The 20,775-nt window shown below is 41.6% G+C and overlaps 1 protein-coding gene across 1 annotated transcript in view; it reads right to left on the minus strand.

The window, feature by feature from the left end:
- The window catches only part of LOC132870266 (zinc finger protein 208-like), a 63,346-nt gene that overhangs the window by 31,671 nt on the left and 10,900 nt on the right, over positions 1–20,775 (minus strand). Inside the window, exons 2-3 of the mRNA XM_060903906.1 lie at positions 16,151–16,249; positions 6,837–8,107 (exon numbers count right to left, since the gene is read on the minus strand). Coding sequence (XP_060759889.1) covers positions 6,837–8,107; positions 16,151–16,249 — 1,370 coding nt within the window. The remainder of the gene's footprint in view (positions 1–6,836; positions 8,108–16,150; positions 16,250–20,775) is intronic.

The raw sequence follows: 20,775 nt of genomic DNA on the forward strand, positions 1-20,775 counted from the left end.
CTAAAAGTAGATAAAGAGAACCCAGCTAAACAAATGAGACAAGAATATTATACTTGGTCATTTATTTATTGAGGAAAATGATCCAATATTACATATCTGTGAGTGGCAGAAGTATGTGAACCTCTAGGATTAGCAGTTAATTTGAAGGTGAAATTAGAGTCAGGTGTTTTCAATCAATGGGATGACAATCAGGTGTGAGTGGGCACCCTGTTTTATTTAAAGAACAGGGATCTATCAAAATCTGATCTTCACAACACAGGTTTGTGGAAGTGTATCATGGCACAAACAAAGGAGATTTCTGAGGATCTCAGAAAAAGCATTGTTGATGCTCATCAGGCTGGAAAATGTTACAAAACCATCTCTAAAGAGTTTGGACTCCACCAATCCATAGTCAGACAGATTGTGTACAAATGAAGGAAATTCAAGATCATTGTTACCCTCCCCAGGAATGGTCAACCAACAAAGGTCACTCCAAGAGCAATGCATGTAATAGTCAGCAAGGTCACAAAGGACCCCAGGGTAACTTCTAAGCAACTGAAGGCCTCTCTCACATTGGCTAATGTTCATGAGTCCACCATCAGGAGAACACTGAACAACAATGGTGTGCATGGCAGGGTTAGTTTTAGTTAGTTTAGTTTATTTAACAGGGGCCATGTACAGAACAAGTCTCATACCAGAGTTAGTTATACAGCTAATTTTCATCTGTAGTCCCTGGGCAGGGGGCTTAAAACAAACAAACAATAAAACAATATAGACAATACATACACTACTATTGCCATTACGACTAGATATACACTAAAAACAGCAACATCATACTAGGACAACACATCACCACAACATGTAATGATGGCACAAGGACAACACACCTACACAGGACACTACCATCAATACACAAATGGCAACACATAAGGCAGCACACATCACAAAATAATAAATTAATTATCACATCTTTGATAAGCCTTCAGCCTTATCTTCAAGGATTTTTTAAATTGGCTGAAACTTGTACAGTCTCTAATATGAGCTGGAATTGAGTTCCATTTTTCTACTGCACTGATAGAGAAAGCTGATCGGCCAAATTAAGTCTTCCTGAAACTCCCATAACAATCACCGCTCACTGAAGACCTAGAGACCCTTAATTTACCTCTGCAAAGTGATATGTATTGCTTGAGAGGTGGCGGTGCAAGATCATGGATAAGTTTATACATCAAGCACATATCAGCAAAACAGATCAAACTCTCAAAGGTTAGTAAGTTGTGTTTTGTTATGATGGCACAATGATGGTAATTTCTTGTTTGTTTTTTTTATCAAGAACTTTTATAGCCTGTTTGTAGAGGGTGGCTAAAGGTTGTAAGATAGTCACCCCTACCTGGGACCAACTTGTAGAGCAGTAAGATAGATGAGAAAAAAAAAATCATAGAATGTAAAAACAGTTTAGCAGCAGGTAAGGGCAATTGGTGCCTGATATGCCTAAAATTAGCTTTCGGATATCTTTTTTATGTGCTTTTTAAAAGTTAAGCTAGAATCAATGATAACACCCAGATACTTGAAATTATCAACAGTATTTATCACCTCTCCCTTAACAAGGATATTAGGTTGTTGTTTTGGGTCATGCCTCTTGATGGAAAAATACATGGCTACTGTTTTGCTCACATTAAGAGTAAGACAGTTAACTGTCAGCCAATCAGACACTTTATTTAACGCTGCAGTGAGTTGTGTTGCAGCTTGTTCACTCGTTTTGGCATGTGTGTAAATAACTGTGTCATCTGCATACATCTGAATGTAAACTTCTGGGCATATCAAAGGTAAGTCATTAATATATAGACTAAATAAAATCAGTCCTAAAATCGACCCCTGGGGGACCCCAGTGGTGCTATTAGATAGGGGAGAGCATGTGTCCATAATTCTTGTACACTGCTTTCTTGAATCTAAGTAAGATTCCATCCATGTCAGAGCGTTAGAAGAAAGATTGAACTTTGAGAGTCTGTTTAATAGAACATTGTGATTAACCGTGTCAAATGCCTTTTTAAAATCAAGGAAGACAGCACCAACAACACCTCCCCTGTCAAGTCTGGATTTAATTTGCTCAATAAAATAATAAAGTGCTGTTTCTGTTGAATGATTCTTCCTAAATCCAAACTGCATGGGGTGTAGCGGAAAATTACCATCTAAATAGGCTATCAACTGGGCACAGACCACTCTTTCAGCTACCTTATGGCCCTTTTCCACTACCCTTTTTCGGCTCACTTCAGCTCGCTTCAGCCCGACACGGCTCGCGTTTCGACTACCTCAGAACAGCACGACTCAGCTCGCTTCAGCCCTGCTTAGCCCCCAAAACTCACACGGTTTTGGAGTGGGGCTGAAGCGAGCCAAACCGAGCTGAGTGAGGCTGGGGGCGTGAGCAGACACTCCCCTGTGCACTGATTGGTGAGGAGGAGTGTCCTCACATGCCCACACACGCCCCGCGAGCACGCTGGGATCTGTAAACACCGCAAACCCGGAAGAAGAAGAATTACGAATTACGAGAATTATGAAGCCTTATGCGCCTCGCCTCATCTATACGCTCTTGCCAGTATCTGTTGGCGTTGTCGGTGACAACAAGCCACAGCACCAAGACCAGCAACACTAACGACTCCATGTTTATTGTTTACTCTCCGGGTCGTGAGACTACCGCTTAAAAGATCACTGATGTCACTGTTTGCGCCGCTTAACGACATCATGTGACGTCCACCCACTTTCGCTAACTCCACCCAATGTGTCCACCCACTTCCAGCCAGCACGGTTCAGCGCGGTTGTAGTCGAAATGCAACTCCAACAGCCCCGCTCAGTTCGACTCAGCCCAACTCAGCACGGCACGGCTCAGCCGCGTTTGTAGTGGAAAAGCGGCATTAGAGATAGCTGGAAGAATGCTAATGGGCCTATAATTTGTAACATCAGTTACATCACCTGATTTAAAGATAGGGGTTATTACTGCTGCCTTCCAGGCATTAGGAAAATAACTTTGTTTAATGGACAGATTGACCAAGTGAGTTACTGGAGAAGAGAAAATGTTTGCATACTTCCTAACAAATGCACAATCGCAGTCAAAAATATCTTTTGCCTTAGAGTTCTTAAACTGGTTTAAGATTTTAGTTACAGATTGCAAGGAGAAAGCCACTGCTCTCCAAAAAGAACATTGCTGCTCATCTGCAGTTTGCTAAAGATCACGTGGACAAGCCAGAAGGCTATTGGAAAAATGTTTTGTGGACAGATGAGACCAAAATAGAACTTTTTGGTTTAAATGAGAAGCATTATGTTTGGAGAAAGGAAAACACTGCGTTCAAGCCTAAGAACCTTATCCCATCTGTGAAACATGGTGGTGGTAGTGTCATGGTTTGGGCCTGTTTTGCTACATCTGGGCCAGGGTGGCTTGCCATCATTGATGGAACAATGAATTCTGAATTATACAGTGGGGCAAAAAAGTATTTAGTCAGCCACCAATTGTGCAAGTTCTCCCACTTAAAAAGATGAGAGAGGCCTGTAATTTTCATCATAGGTACACTTCAACTATGAGAGACAGAATGGGGGAAAAGAATCCAGGAAATCACATTGTAGGATTTTTAATGAATTAATTGGTAAATTCCTCGGTAAAATAAGTATTTGGTCACCTACAAACAAGCAAGATTCCTGGCTCTCACGGACCTGTAACAACTTCTTTAAGAGGCTCCTCTGTCCTCCACTCGTTACCTGTATTAATGGCACCTGTTTGAACTTATCAGTATAAAAGACACCTGTCCACAACCTCAAACAGTCACACTCCAAACTCCACTATGGCCAAGACCAAAGAGCTGTCAAAGGACACCAGAAACAAAATTGTAGACCTGCACCAGGCTGGGAAGACTGCATCTGCAATAGGTAAGCAGCTTGGTGTGAAGAAATCAACTGTGGGAGCAATTATTAGAAAATGGAAGACATACAAGACCACTGATAATCTTCCTCGATCTGGGGCTCCACGCAAGATCTCACCCCGTGGGGTCAAAATGATCACAAGAACGGTGAGCAAAAATCCCAGAACCACACGGGGGGACCTAGTGAGTGACCTGCAGAGAGCTGGGACCAAAGTAACAAAGGCTACCATCAGTAACACACTACACCGCCAGGGACTCAAATCCTGCAGTGCCAGACGTGTCCCCCTGCTTAAGCCAGTACATGTCCAGGCCCATCTGAAGTTTGCTAGAGAGCATTTGGATGATCCAGAAGAGGATTGGGAGAATGTCATATGGTCAGATGAAACCAAAATAGAACTTTTTGGTAAAAACTCAACTTGTGTTTGGAGGAGAAAGAATGCCGAGTTGCATCCAAAGAACACCATACCTACTGTGAAGCATGGGGGTGGAAACATCATGCTTTGGGGCAGTTTTTCTGCAAAGGGACCAGGACGACTGATCCATGTAAAGGAAAGAAAGAATGGGGCCATGTATTGTGAGATTTTGAGTGAAAACCTTCTTCCATCAGCAAGGGCATTGAAGATGAAATGTGGCTGGGTCTTTCAGCATGACAATGATTCCAAACACACCACCTGGGCAACGAAGGATTGGCTTCGTAAGAAGCATTTCAAGGTCCTGGAGTGGCCTAGCCAGTCTCCAGATCTCAACCCCATAGAAAATCTTTGGAGGGAGTTGAAAGTCCGTGTTGCCCAGCGACAGCCCCAAAACATCACTGCTCTAGAGGAGATCTGCATGGAGGAATGGGCCAAAATACCAGCAACAGTGTGTGAAAACCTTGTGAAGACTTACAGAAAACGTTTGACCTCTGTCATTGCCAACAAAGGGTATATAACAAAGTACTGAGATGAACTTTTGTTATTGACCAAATACTTATTTTCCACCATAATCTCATCTCATTATCTCTAGCCGCTTTATCCTTCTACAGGGTCGCAGGCAAGCTGGAGCCTATCCCAGCTGACTACGGGCGAAAGGCGGGGTACACCCTGGACAAGTCGCCAGGTCATCACAGGGCATTTTCCACCATAATTTGCAAATAAATTCTTTAAAAATCAGACAATGTGATTTTCTGGATTTTTTTTCTCATTTTGTCTCTCATAGTTGAGGTATACCTATGATGAAAATTACAGGCCTCTCTCCTTTTTATGTGGAAGAACTTGCACAATTGGTGACTGACTAAATACTTTTTTGCCCCACTGTACCAGTGAATTCTAAAGGAAAATGTCAGGACATCTGTCCATGAACAGAATCTCAAGAGAAGGTGGGTCATGCAGCAAGACAACAACCCTAAGCACACAAGTCATTCTACCAAAGAATGATTAAAGAAGAATAAAGTTCATGCTTTGGAACGGCCAAGTCAAAGTCCTGACCTTAATCCAGTCGAAATGTTGTGGAAGGACCTGAAGCAAGCAGTTCATGTGAGGAAACCCACCAACATCCCAGAGTTGAAGCTGTTCTGTACAGAGGAATGGGCTAAAATTCCTCTAAGCCGGTGTGCAGGACTGATCAACAGTTACCAGAAACATTTATTTGCAGTTATTGCTGCACAAGGGGGTCACACTAGCCTGGGAAATCCCATGCTGCTTTGCACAATCGTTCCGATGTGAAAAGACAGCATGGAAACTATGGTCTAAAGGCTCGCCTGAGTTAGGGAGCCAATCAGAGAGTGGGGAGGGGTGGAAAGCCGGTGACGCGTACTACTCGACAAACGGAAGCTTGTAGTTTATTTGGGACTGTTTACGGATCACATTTAACATGGCGGCGAGCAATACGAACCAAACTTTCGATCAAGCTTTAGACACTGTTCTGAATAGTTTAGAGCGAAAGTTTGTTTTAAAAAACTCTTTCCTTCTCTTCTTCGCCTCTTCGTCACTCTAACTACGTCACCGGGTACAACTGCCATGATTGGCCATGGGCTACGTATACGCCAAATGATAGACATTCGCAACGTCCAATAAACGGCCGTTGACAATCGTAAACCACACCTCCCCTACGAGAAATTCAATAGGCGGATTCCAGACCATATTTCACTTGTGATATGGTCTGGTGTTAACCAGACTAGGGTCACACCAGATACTGAAAGCAAAGGGTCACATACTTTTGCCACTCACATATGTAATATCAGATCATTTTCCTCAATAAATAAATGACCCAAGTATAATATTTTTGTCTCATTTGTTTAGCTGGGTTCTCTTTATCTACTTTTAGGACTTGTGTGAAAATCTGATAATGTTTTAGGTCATATTTATGGAGAAATATAGAAAATTCTCAAGGGGTCACAAACTTTCAAGCACCACTGTAGAATATATGAAAGTTTACCTTTTTGAATTAAATTACAAAAAAAAGTAAACTTTTTCACGATATTCTAATTCTTTGACCTGCACTAGTATATAAACACACACACAAACCAGCACCTAGCACACAACCTAGTTCAGCTGATGTTCAGTTAGTCAACATTTCCAGGTTATTGGGTGAACTTTTAATTGGAATGCTTGTGCAGTCACACTAAAGAAAATTTCCATTACATTTATAATACAATCCATCTGGGTTTTGGTTGTTTGCTCATGTTCGAGTGAGACGTCATGTGTCTCACTCAGAGGTCCAAACTGGGTAGTAGGGATTTGCACTGGTTATATATTGATGGACTGTATATTTGGTATTGTATAATTCAACTGAAACCAGGAAAATTACAAAAATCATGAACTCTGCTAGAACATGGACAGTAAGCAACAGTCCCATGCAAATTATTACATACACTGACAAATATTATTTTCTGGTTTTGTGTGAGAATGTCCCTTTACCTCTCTTTAAAATAAAAGCTATTTAAAAACATGTATCGTAATTTGACAAATTCACGTGTCAAGAGCTGATGGCTTAATAATTGAGCATTTATGTTTCCTAAATGTCTTTGAATGACTATAGCTCCGTCCGCATTGTTCACAGGGGTACGGCTTCTGTCCTGTATGCCTTTGCTGGTGGCTGTGGAAGGTACGCTGGTCACGAAAACCTTTCCCACACTGTGAGCAGTGATACGGCTTCTCCCCCGTGTGAATCCGCTCGTGCTGTTGGAGATTACTCTGACGAGTAAAATCCTTCCCACACTGTCCACAGTGAAATGGCTTCTCTCCTGTGTGGATGCGCTTGTGTCGTTGGAGATCACTCTGATAAGTAAAACTCTTCCCACACTGTGAACAGTAAAACGGCTTCTCTCCTGTGTGGATGCACTCGTGCCGTTGGAGACTACTCTGGTAAGTGAAACTTTTCCCACACTGTGAGCAGACATACGGCTTCTCGCCTGTGTGGATTCGCTTGTGCTGTTGAAGAGTACTCAGAAAAGTAAAACTTTTCCCACACTGTGAGCAGTCATATGGCTTCTCTCCTGTGTGAATGCGTTTGTGCCGTTGCAGACTACTCTGACAAGTGAAACTCTTCCTACACTGTGAGCAAACATATGGCTTCTCTCCTGTGTGGATGCGCTCATGTTGCTGGAGACTCCTTTGACAAGTAAAACTCTTCCCACACTGTGAGCAGACATACGGCTTCTCTCCTGTGTGAATGTGCTCATGTTGCTGGAGACTCCTTTGACAAGTAAAACTCTTCCCACATTGTGAGCAGACATACGGCTTCTCTTCTGTGTGAATGCGCTTGTGAAGTTGGAGACTATTCCGATAAGTAAAACTCTTCCCACATTGTGAGCAGACATACGGCTTCTCTCCTGTGTGGATACGCTTGTGTTGTTGAAGACTCCGTTGACAAGTAAAACTCTTCCCACACTGTGAGCAGACATACGGCTTCTCTCCTGTGTGAATGCGAATGTGCCGTTGGACACTGCTCTGATAAGTAAAACTCTTCCCACAGTGTGAGCAGGCATATGGCTTCTCTCCTGTGTGAATGCGCTCATGTAGTTGGAGACTCCTCTGACAAGTAAAACTCTTCCCACACTGTGAGCAGACATACGGCTTCTCTCCGCTGTGAATGCGCTCGTGTTGTTGGAGATGACTCTGCTGAGTAAAACTCTTCCCACACTGTGAGCAGATATACCACTTCTCTCCTTTGTGGATGCACTGGCGATTTCTGAGATGATCACTTTTAGAAAAACTCTTCCCACTCTCTGAGCAGTGGTACATCTAGAAAACATAATAAAATGATTCAAGTTAATCAAATAATTTTAGATTTTATCCCCATGTGGTTATAGAGTTCTAAATGCAAACACCTCCAATACTGTAATATGGCTTGAGCACCAAATCAACCATCTTTAATGGCTGTAGCGCACCAAATTTTAGAAATGCAAATGTAGATGGAGCTGATAAATTAATAATCTAATATAATAATTAAATGATTATTAATATGGTTATTGTTTTGATTATTAATGGGAAGGAGTTGTCATCCGCAACTTTGAAACTTCTGAAACTGTGAGTTGCCATCCACAACTCCTTCACCAGCCCCCATCTCTTCCCCCTTGCTCTCTGCTTTTTCCACTTCTGATGTCTCCCAGCTCCTGCCTCTCACCATCCTACCACCTGTGGCCTTGATCCTATCCCCTCATCTCTCCTCCAGAGTATCACTCCTGACATCCTCCCACTTATTACTTCCTCTTTGTCCTCCGGATACTTTCTCTCCAGCTTCAAATGGGCCCACATCACCCTCTGCTGAAAAAAACCCCACCCTAGACCCCTTCATCATCCAGAACTACTGCCCAGCTTCCCTTCTACCATTCCTGTCAAAAATATTTGAATATGCTGTTGCTGACCAACTTTCCTCTTTTCTCTCTCAGAACAACCTCCTGGATCCTCACCAGTCCAGTTTCTGAACTGAACACTCAACTGAGAATATGCTTCTCTCTGTCAGTGAGGCACTTCATGCAGCATGTGCTGCCTCCCTCTCCTCTGTCCTGATTCTCTTAGAGCTTTCTGCTGCATTTGACACTGTTGATCACCCTATCCTCCCATCATCCCTATCAGTTCTGGGGGCCTGCAGGACAGCCCTGGAATAGTTCAAGTCCTACCTCTCCAGTTGCTAGTTCCAGGTTACCTGGTCTGTTACTGTATCAGCACCACACCCACATCACTGGTGTCCCTCAAGTTTCAGTCCTTGGCCCACTTCTCTTCTCCTACTACACTCAACCCATTTATCTCTGCTCCTAGTCTATCCTACCACTGCTATGCTGATGACAATTGTTTCTCTCTTTTCCTCCTTCTGACACACAGGTCTTTGCTCACACCTCTGCTTACTTGCATGACATCCAGAGCTGGATGGACAACCATCACCTGAAGTTCAACCCAGGCAAGACAGAGGTGATCTACACTCCCACTCCATCTTCTACACCCCTGGACTTTCATCTCTCTGGGGGACATCTTACTCAGTGTGAAGAACTTAAAGGTGGCATTTGACAATAGCCTCTCCTCTTCATTGAGCCAGACATGCATATTCTTCCTTTACAACATGTGAAGAATACTCAGCTCCTGGTCTAAGCACTGATCCTATCCTGCTTGGATTACTGTGACTCTCTCCTTGCTGGCCTTCCAGCATCTGCCATCACACCCCGGAACTCCTCCACTGCAGCTCGCCTGGTCTACAACCTCCCTCGTTACCTTTCTGCTTGCCCCCCTTCTTCACTGGCTACCTGTCGCAGCTCACATCAAATTTAAGACATTGGTGCTAGCTTACCAAGCAGTCAAGGGGTTAGGTCCAACAAACCTCCAGAGACTGATCTGACCCTACACACCAGCCAGATCCTTATGCTCCGCTACTACTGGTCGCCTGGTCCCCCCTCCTCTCCACTCCTGCCCAGTCAATTCAAGACTGCTGTCTGTCCTGGCTCCCCATTGGTGGAATGACCTTCCCATTGAGGTCAGAACTGCTGACTCCCTGACCACCTTCAAGCGCAGATTGAAGACCCACCTCTTCAGGCTGCATCTCTCCCCTGCTTCCCTGTCCACTGTGTAATTGCATAGTAGCTTTGACCAACCCAGGCTGTGTACTGTCTAGCTTGGGGTTAGCTGTCAGAGTTTTATTTTTCTCTATTTAGTTGCTTGTTGTAAAAGGTCATGTCAGAGAGTACCACCTGCTGCAAAGAATAGTGGTTGGCGTCTAAACCAGCTCCCCCACCAGTCAGAAGGATGGCATGTACAGCAGAATTAAAAGCAAGACCTGACAAAGAGCAGATGAACTTCTCACGAGCCAATGGCCATCATGTACACTTTATGAGGGCAGGTGGGGCTCCTAAGGTTTGGACACCAATCCACGTAAGAGAAGGACACTCCAAAATAAAACCTGCATCCCTGCATGTTGCTTGTCTCATAGCAGCTCTTGCACTAGACAGCTGATTGAACATATTGGACAAGAGAGTGGGACTGGGAGTGCACACACTTTTCTCACTAAAATCCAACTCAGGTGCAAGTCATCCTGAAATACCTTGTGTACCTCACACCACTTAAGACCATTGATGGCAGTCCCATTGGAAAGGGGCTCATTACTACTCACACCCTGCCACGAGACATTCAGGTCAGAGCCCTTCATGTGGAAAGCATTACCCTGTTCACCACCTGCACAGCCCACCATGCCATTGTTTTAAGGTTCCCCTGGCTCCAAACCCATGATCCTCTAATATCCTGGTAACACCAAGAGACCTTACAATGGTCATCCTCCTGCTTTCAAAGGTATTCCCATGCATTACTCTGACATCCACATCTGCAGAAAGTCCCTCACTTGGAGGTATCAAACATATCCCTGCCTGTTATCACAAACTGAAAGAAGTCTTCAATAAAGGTAAAGTTAGCAGTCCGCCCCCTCATCAACCCTATGATTGTGCAATCAATCTCATCCCTAGCACCACACTTCCATGTCACCACATCTACCCCCTTTCTATTGCTGAGCAAGCTGCTATGGAGGAGTATGTTCAAGAAGCGCTGCAACAAGGATACATTCATCCCTCTGCATCCCCGGCTTCTGCTAGCTTCTTCTTTGTGTGTGCATGTGTGTGGGCTCTTCCCCTGCATAGATTACAGAGGTTTAAACCAGATTATAGTCGAGTACCCTTATCCACTTCCTCTATTACCCTCAGCTCTGGAACAATTAAGGTCTACCTGGGTGTTCATTAAATTAGATCTCAAAAGTACATATAATCTGCTGAGAATTTGAGAGCAATATGAATGGAAGACAGCCTTTAGCACTACCTCAGGACACTTTGAATATTGAGTCATGCCTTATGGCCTTTCTTGCATTCCCAGTGTTTTCCAATATCTGATTAATGGCCTCAGAGACATGCTGGGACATTGTGTCATAGCCTACATAGACAACATCCTGATTTACTCCTCTAACAAAGCTGTTTACCTGGAACATATTAAATCAGTGCTAACCTGGCTCCTAGAGAACCCCCTGTACATCAAGGCTGAAAAATGTGAATTTCACATTATTCAGATCTCATTCCTTGGGTACATCATCAGTGTGGTAATATGTACAGAAAGCAGTTTGGCATTGTCTTGCTGAAAGAAGGAAAGCCTTCTCTGAAAAAGATTTGGTCTGGATGGCAGCATATTGCTCTGAAGTGTGTTTATATCATTCAGCATGAATGATGCCTTCCCAGATGTACAAACTATCATGTCATGTGCACTAATGCCCCCTCATATCATCACAGATGCTGGCTTTTGAGCTGTGCACTGATAAGTCGGATGGTCCCTCTCCTCTTTAGCCTGGAGGACGTGATGTCCATGATTTCTAAAAATAATTTCTACTTTTGATTCGTCAGACCCTGGGAGAATTTTTCACTTCGCCTCAGTCCATCGTAAAAGAGCTCGGGCCCAGAGAAGGCGGCAGTGGTTTTGGATATTGTTTATATCTGCTTTTAACTTGCATTTGTGGATGCAGTAATGAACTGTTTTCACAGACAATGGTCTTCTGAAGTGTTCCTGAGCTCATACAGTGATTTCCAATACAGACACCATTAACGGTCACCCGACTGTCCAGGACAACTAATTGTTTGGTCTGGAAAACTCAAATCCACATCTGCTTTTCTGACGGGACAAGTCGAATTATTCCCAACTCTCCCAGAAGTTCCATAAGTCTCTCACATACTGATAGCAGCTCCCTGACGCCTGCAAATTAGACACAATATCCTGGAATCGAGAGCGAGCGACCGAGCATGCATGCGCCCACAAGAGAGAGAGAGAGAGAGAGAGAGAGAGAGAGAGAGAGAGAGAGAGAGAGAAAGCGTGCATCCTGATTGCTCCATCTTGTTAAGTAGACCAATCAGTGTTCTGTGTGAGTGGGCTTCATCATTTCTCCCGGACTGAGGCTACATCCACACGACAATGGCAACGAGATGTTATTTAAAAATATATCGCGTCCAAATGGGCAACAATCAGTAAAATATCAGGTCCATATGGCAACGCAACACTTGCTGAAAACGATGCAATACACATGTCACACCTCTAGGGGCGCTGTAAGACGGTCCCTTTGGAGACACCAGAACAATAGAAGTAGTAAGGACGCATGCGCATAAACTTATGCGCGAGACTTCATATTAGCCACAAAGTCAGGAAAATCTGTTCGTAAAATTACATTATAATGACCAAATACAATGAAAAGTATTTTTCCAGTCTCACCTGTGAAAGGTAATCCCATGTGATCTCGTTTGGACGGCAAACCTGTTGGTACAGTTAAACGCAGCTAATCTTTATTCTCCGCTTTGACCTATCCAATATGGCGGCGAGGATGATGTATGATTCTACGCGGAAGGCGGCGTCTTTAATGGTCCGGAATAAATCGAATGCTACACGTTGAGGGATTAATTTGATGTTTCTCACCTGTGAAAGGTAATCCCATGTGATCTCGTTTGGACGGTAAACCTGTTGGTACAGTTAAACGCAGCTAATCTTTATTCTCCGCTTTGACCTATCCAATATGGCGGTGAGGATGACGTATGATTCTACATGGAAGGCGGCATCTTTAATGGTCCGGAATAAATTGAATGCTACACGTTGATGGATTAATTTGCTCTTCTACGCCCTTTTTGAGGAATGTATTGTCGGACTTAAACCAACATCTGAAGAGGTGAGATCGCTCCTTTTTTTCCCTATTTTTGCTGGCGGGATTGACTCTGCCCTAAGGGCAGAGTCTCTCTCTCTCTCTCTCTCTCACTTTGCACCATTACACAATAAATATTCACAGTGAAAATATTTTGTAAGCGCATTTCATGAACCAAGTTATAGGATTTGTTGACAACTCGCATCGAGTTCGTTACACTTCTACCCGGCATGAAGCACTCACAGTCATGTGGTTGTGACGTCATCGTAAACAAATCTGTTCTACTCATCCAGACAACTTCACAACGGCAACGTTGCCAGATCTTTCCACTCTGGAACCCGTTCTCAAAAAGATTGCGTTTTGGGCACCCAAAACGCCAGTGCCGTGTGGACGCCAGGCCTAAACGATAAGCAAATGTATCGGAGTCACCTGAATCCGTTGCCGTGTGGACAGGGCCTGAGAGTCTATCAGTTCAGTGTCTCTAGGAGCATAATGGCAGAGAGCCCCAAAAAATGAAAATACAAAACCCATTTCACCTTAGATTACACAAAAATGTACCCTTGCGGAACAGGGGTAAAAAAATAATGCCAGCGTTGTACGCTGTACTGTTTGTAATAGTGACTTTAGCATTGCCAATGGTGGAGTAAACGACTGTAAAAGACATGTTGAGGTGAATTTAACAGTGTCATTTGCTCATGTGCAGATTATTTATACTAGCTGGCTCGTTGCTAAGGCTACATGACAAGGCCAAACTCCTTGAAGACTTGCTTAAAGTTGCAGTGGAATAAAAAATGAGTTAAATAATAGTAATACGCAGTTTACATAAATAGTATAAGTAGTCCACATATTTTATTGTCACATTTTCTACATATAGGCCAATCTCATTTGGTTTACAGACAAGAGAAAATTACTCAACAGAGTGAGACATATAACCACCCCAGACAATATAGTAATGATACCTTGTGCTTTTATATCATTTAGGGACCACATCTTTTAGGAATTGTTAAAATTCACCATTTTTAGAGTAATTATTCAAGAGTTAAATCAATAAAGTTCCAACAAAACAATTTCAATCCTCTCAGCGATTCAACCGTGTTATTGTTTATGAAATTCCGGAAGCTGAGTACAGCAGGTGGGTGTGTAAAAATAACCGTGTTTTAATATCTAATTATAGATTATTATACTCTAAATTCATCAAAATTGGAGAAATGGCAATAAAATACCTCAATAAAATAAATATCTGTGGTGAATCTTCATTTCATTCAGATATGCATTGTATTTTTCTTTTGCATGGTTCACATGAACACATTGTAAAATATTTCGGGGGACTTTTACGACAGTGTCAAACTCACTTAAGGTTTGTTTTCATTCACAATGTGTCACCCTCATCATGTCCAAATTCTTTTCTTTCAGTTTTATTTATTTAAATTAATTTATACTTCAGGTTTTACTGGGTTCATAGGCTTAGCTAGCAAGCCATGCAGTCACATTTTACCTGGCCAATTCTCAAAAAACACGGCCATAAATCCGCAAACACAGCTTATAAATTTTATACTAACCCATGCTAACCAAAGTTTTGTGAAATTTTGTTGTTTTGTGATGTAATTTTGTGCATTTCTGTAGATATTTTTGTCGACAGTCAGCAGTTTCCCAGGGCGTGCTTGGCGCACGCGCTTTCCATATATATAAGTTAAATCAAGACAATCAAATTTACCACCGAAAATATAGCGTTCTTATTGGTCAGACTTCAAAACGAGGCTTGAATGGAAGCAAAATACTATGAGTTTTGAGAGCTTCGCTGGTGAAGCTCGGCAGGTTTAGAATGAGTACGTCGTGTATTTAGATAAATATCATCATGAGTTTTTTTTAATCATACAAGCATGATAAACATATTGACAGAAACTTTACACTTTCCTATGTGCCCACTGATAAATATTAGTTTTTAAATAACCTAAATTAGATGAAACATAAAACTTGTCCCCTTCCTCAGACACACTCAACTCCACGTGCTGAGAGCCCACTTCCGCATTCATAAAAGACTGTTCACATGGTAACGGCATGATAATCACTTTCACGCTTTCGATTGGTTTCTCTTTCGCCAAGATTTACATTATCTTAAATAGTACTTTCATAAACTATTATTGAATTTTTTTGTATTGTTTACAGTATTTACATTTCAAGTAACTACAGGAAAATTTCCTTTCATTTGTAACTTAATTCCACTTGTTTTTAACTCCTGTTTATTGCACTTTTTAACAGAATCAAAATGATTCCTAACATTTTGTGATGTAACATTTGCATGATGTATATTTTGTAAAATTGAAACTTGTTAAAGTTTCAATAATTTCTATTATTTTCAGTTGTATATATATATTTCATAATATTAATTTTCAGAGTTGGTGGAATCTCATTTGTTATCTTTGTTGTTTATAGTAAAGATGGATTCTGTGTAATAGGACTTGATTGCAGCAATTTGTATTTTGTTTTTTGTCTTAAGTGCACTCGAAATTATAATTTAAGGTTTCTGCTTTTACTGCAGGAATTTTTAAAGATTTTATTGATAATTACAGTGATTTGTAAAGTTCTGGTTAATGAATAAGAAACTAAATTTAAACTTTGTCACATTTTATTAAGTTAGTAAATAAAACGTGTTAAACGCCTAATAAAATATAATTCACACTTAAAATGAATGCTTTCTTTCATTTCCTTTTAAGGCCCAATTGCAGCTCCAGAAGTCACCAGATTGCACCAAAAAAAGATGAAATTTTCAAAATTTGCCCCCTGCTCGCAACCAAGTTACACTCCCTACTTTCAGAAAAACACTCCCAATCTTGGCTAAGCCCCTGACTGGGTTAATCAAGATTTGATTTTATTTCCTCCAAAAGCTTTGAATTTGGGTGATTCTAACTTAAAACTGCAGATAACATAACGGACTATAACACATGCACCATAATGGGGCATTGGATAGATTTTATTTATTGTTACAGTTTGTTTTATTGAAAAATTATAAATAATTAAAAGCATAATGATGATCATAACTAAACCTGATTTTTGATAAACTTTATCAATTTCCTTTTATTTTAACTAGTAAATACATAGTAATAAAAAGGTTATGGTCAGGATAAGTGAAAAATCTTGCTGCTTGCCTGACTGGACGAGTCGATTAAAAAGTCAATGTTGAGCCCTGGACATGCGTCTGCTTTTAATGCAGTGTCTCCTGAGGGTCTGAAGATCACAGGCATCCAATGTCAGTTTTCAGTCTTGTCTCCTGCATACAGAGATTTCTCCAGATTCTCTGAATCTTTTAATGATATTATGGACCATAGATGATATGATCGTCAAATTCTTTGCAGTTTTACATTGAGGAATGTTATTCTTAAATTGTTGCACTGTTTGCCCACGCAGTCGTTCACAGAGCAGTGAACCCCTCCCCATCTTTACTTCTGAGAGACTCCACCTCTCTGGGAGGGTCTTTTTATACCCAATCATCTTACTGACCTGCTGCTAATTAACCAAAAAAATTGTTCTTTAGCATTTCACAACTTTATCGGTTTTTTGTTGTCCCATCCCAACTTTTCTGAAATGTGTTAAGTTAAAGTCCTTCCTGCGCCATGTGGCGCATCGGGCGGCACCGATCTCCGTTTCCGTAGCCCTCGGCCTCTCGCCTATTACATAGCTAGGGTTACAGTGGGGGGTTAGTCCTCTGGTAACCACGAGAGTTTAACTCCCCACTCACATCTGTATTGCAACGTGCCTTGCCAGATGGTAGTAGGTACCATTTTTATGATGGTCTTTGGTATGACCCGACCGTGAATAGAACTCCCGATCTCCTGATCGAGAGGCGGACACGCTACCACTAGGCCACTAGCCGGTCTGAAATGTGTTACTGACCTCAAATTCAAAATGAGCATATATTTTTCAAATTCAACATTTCATATGTTGCCTTTGTACTATTTTCAGTCACTACGTTTACATGCACATAGAGAGAATCGAATTTCTGCCATTGCTCAACTGAAATCGAAGTTCAAAATGCCATGTATATACCTTAATTCGGCTGAAATTGAACCGAACTTGATTTCTCGGAATCGAGCTACACGACCTAGTTTATGCGATTTCTGCCGAGCTACTTTGTGCATGTATACCCTATCGAGCTAGTTGTCGAGCTACTTCCGGAAGTGACGAGTGACGAGACCACAAGCGGGAAACACAACAGCCTCGGTCGGCATGACAACAGTAGTAGCGAGCAGCAGAAGAGGTCAGGAGGAACAAACGAAGAAGAGAAAATGGCGATGTAGAGCTCTCTGAAGTGTGGGTGGAGCACAGAGGACGACAGGACAAAGCTTCTGGTACTAATAGGCTTTTTATTGTCAGACGTTTCAGTTTAACAGCCTACTTTTATTCTTGAGAGAAAAACACGCACGCGCACGCTGTGTTCTAGTCCCGGGATGAGCTCTCCCCTCTGCTCTCCCTCTGCCTCCTTAAATAGGGCGCGGTTACTGGGAAGACACACAAACACAGGTTAATTACCGTCAGGTGTAGTGGTTCTGCCACTCACCTTCCCTGGCTCCGCCCTCCTGTCACAGACCGGCGCTTGACCACGCCCCCACTGCCACAGGCAAGCAGAAACGTGCACTTCTGGAGCAATGAGGAGACAGAGTTCATGCTCATTCAGCTTAAGGAGTTGAATATATTAAAATTCATGGACAGGAGAAAAACGCGCAATGGAGAACACGGAACTGATAACTTTGTTTACACTCTTGAATAGCTCTTCTTCATGACGACAACCGGAAGTGTACCAACACGATGGGGCGTGTTGCGCCACCTGTGGCTCGGGTGCACAATGCACCTCACACAATAGCCCGATTTCAGTTGTGTGCATGTACGATTGGATTTCTCTGGCACCCTGCTGGGACCTTCAGCTCGATTACCGACAGCAGCTCGATTTGGATGTGCATGTAAACGTAGTCAGTGAAATACAGGGTTTCCATGATTTGCAAAATTATCACATTGTTTTTATTTACGTTTTACACAGTGTCCCAACCTTTTTTTTTTGTAATTGGGGTTGTACATGTCAGTAAACAGAGGAAAGGGTTAAATGTTTAAGTGCATTGCATTATGGATAGTGTAGTGTGGGCCACACAGAGAGGACTTCTTTTAGTCTGCTGGAACACAATTTTTCTTTCATTTTTGTCTGTGGAAGTAAAATGGACTGGAATAAAATACCACCCATTAAAAGCAGATTTTCTGGCTCACCTTTGTGAAGAAAAAAGACCAGAAAACAGGTATTACCCAAAAGGGGCAGAAAGTTTACAGCACTCTGGCCCTGGAGCTCTGAGAGAACAGACAACACATGTCTGCTCAACACAGTAAAAATGGTGTTGTATCACACCACACTAGTATTATTATTATTAAACCCAAGTCTTACAACACTAGAATCATATTACAATCCTTTTTATAGATTAACTTTTGAATGATGGTGCATATTTGTGTGAATTGCTACAAAACCATAAACAGTAGTTTTGAACATGTGCACAAATCTTCTGTTTCTGCCCAAAAACAAATTCTTCTGAATAAGAGCCCATTTTCTCCCTCATCCATCTCCCAAGTGGAGCAAGTGTTCCACATTTCCATCTAATGAACTTCAGTGAGTGAGCTAACAGATAGCAGGCTGGTCTTCTGGTTTGTTCATCTGCTGATTGGTTCAGAATTTACATCAGAAACCTGCAGCCAAATCAGCTCCTTTATGAACACTGTGCAGGACTTTAGCTGTTTAAAGAGTTTAAAAGTAAAAGAGGACTCAGCCCCATGACTAAACTTATCCTTTGAGCCAGTAGCAGCAGGAGTCTGTGGAGATTTTCCTCCAGAGCGCCGTCTGGACCCTCATTTCATTAGAAGAGGTGGAAAGAATCAGGACACAGCAAGAAAAATCCACAGATTCATGACTCCAGAATCTCCACTAGCTGTTAACCGAGCAGCTCAGGTGGGAAGTTTCACAAACCTTTAGCGTGCTGCTGTTACTGCTGCTGTTGTTTCTCTTCTTGTTCTTCGAGGTTTATTGGCGGTTTGCAAACAGAGAGGTGGTGCATTACCGCCACCTACTGGTCTGGAGGGTGCATCAAAATGTCCAGTATTTACTATCTTTCTTATAAGTGAATAGAAAAAATATTAAGTGAATATATAAAAGTAAAAATTAACTCATATCCTCATTCATCTAAGAAGTCATTCTAAGATACTGAAATAGGAGAAAACTCATTTCTTGAATTATTTTGGAGAATTTCTATTTGATCAAAGTGTACTTTGATCTACCTGAGGGATTGAATCAGTTGGCTTACATTATAATATAATATCCACATTCACTGGATATGACCAATCGCACGCTCTGATTGGCTACTCTACTACTAGGCTACCAGCTCATATACCATGAGTAGAGAGAAACAAAATGGCAGCGCGTGTTGCTGAATCAACCAAGGACGGAATAAAAACTCTACTCAAAAGCAAAACCCCAAAAAATAAAAAAAAAACAATAAAATATGAAAATAAAGGTATTTGATGGAAAGAATGTCTCTTTTATATATTTCAAGAATTATCATTGCATTTTTCACAAATTGCTCCTGTTGTTTCGCTGGTTTGTTTACATTCTAAGTGGAAATGATTTTGACGGATGTTTTGTATGAAGTTATTTATTAAATTTGTTAAAAATATAAATGCTCTGTTTCTCAAAATCCAGTGAACGTGAATAGAATAAAAACAGTTATTTCACTCAATCTTGTCATACATGGCTTATAGACAACTCGGTGCTACGTGCCTCATCGGCTATCAGCTCATGTACAACTCGATTTTGTGATATAACTGTTAAATATAATCTTTAGAGGATATTACACGGTTGCATGAAGATATGAAGTTTATCTTCAAGTGGTGCACTCTTTTGCTTCGCTCACTCATGAAAATATTTTCAAACATGAGAATATAAACTTCGTATCTTCATGCCACCATGTAATGTTCTTTATATTATATGGACACATCCACAAAAAATGCAAGTTAATCAAAGGAATTTTAATTTTGACAATGCATGTCAAGTCAGCAGGAAAACACTGGAAGTGACATTATAGGCAGGGGCGGTTCTAGCCATTTTGGGGCCCTAGGTGAAATACAGACATGGGGCCCTCAAAAGTCAGTCTTGAAACACACACAGAATAATGGTCATCCCTACTTGGCACATGCCATATCTCCTTGCTGTAAATTCAGAAAAAAAGATAGCAAACTGCCACTAACAATGTGCCCCAAATAAGCTCCACAGTGAAACAGGTTTGAGATTACTCCAGCATTTGCCAAAATTCTGACAGTGTTTATTGCTCAGATCAAACCAGAAAGAGAGAGAGCGACAAGGCAAACAACAGAAGAGACAGTAGAGAGAGATAGCCAATTTTAAGAGTCAATCTCCATATTTTAATAAAACAAGGATATCTGAAATCCAATTATTTTTACTCCACAGATGCATATTACCAGATATAAAATGATCTTATTCTTATCAGAAGTAGAACACAAATGGATATATATTACCAGATACACATTACCCGAGATACAAAATGATCTTACTGTTATCAGAACTACAACACAAATTGATATTACTCTATCGAAACCTCTACATTTCAATGGGATAAGACTGATGCCAAGATAAATGTATGAGAGAGAGAGTGAGTTTGTGTGTGAGAGAGAGAGTGTGAGGGAGGGAGAGAGTGAGGGAGGGAGTGAGTGTGAGAGAGAGAGAGCC

Source organism: Neoarius graeffei, chromosome 22 (assembly GCF_027579695.1).
Source record: "Neoarius graeffei isolate fNeoGra1 chromosome 22, fNeoGra1.pri, whole genome shotgun sequence".
Taxonomy (NCBI): domain Eukaryota; kingdom Metazoa; phylum Chordata; class Actinopteri; order Siluriformes; family Ariidae; genus Neoarius; species Neoarius graeffei.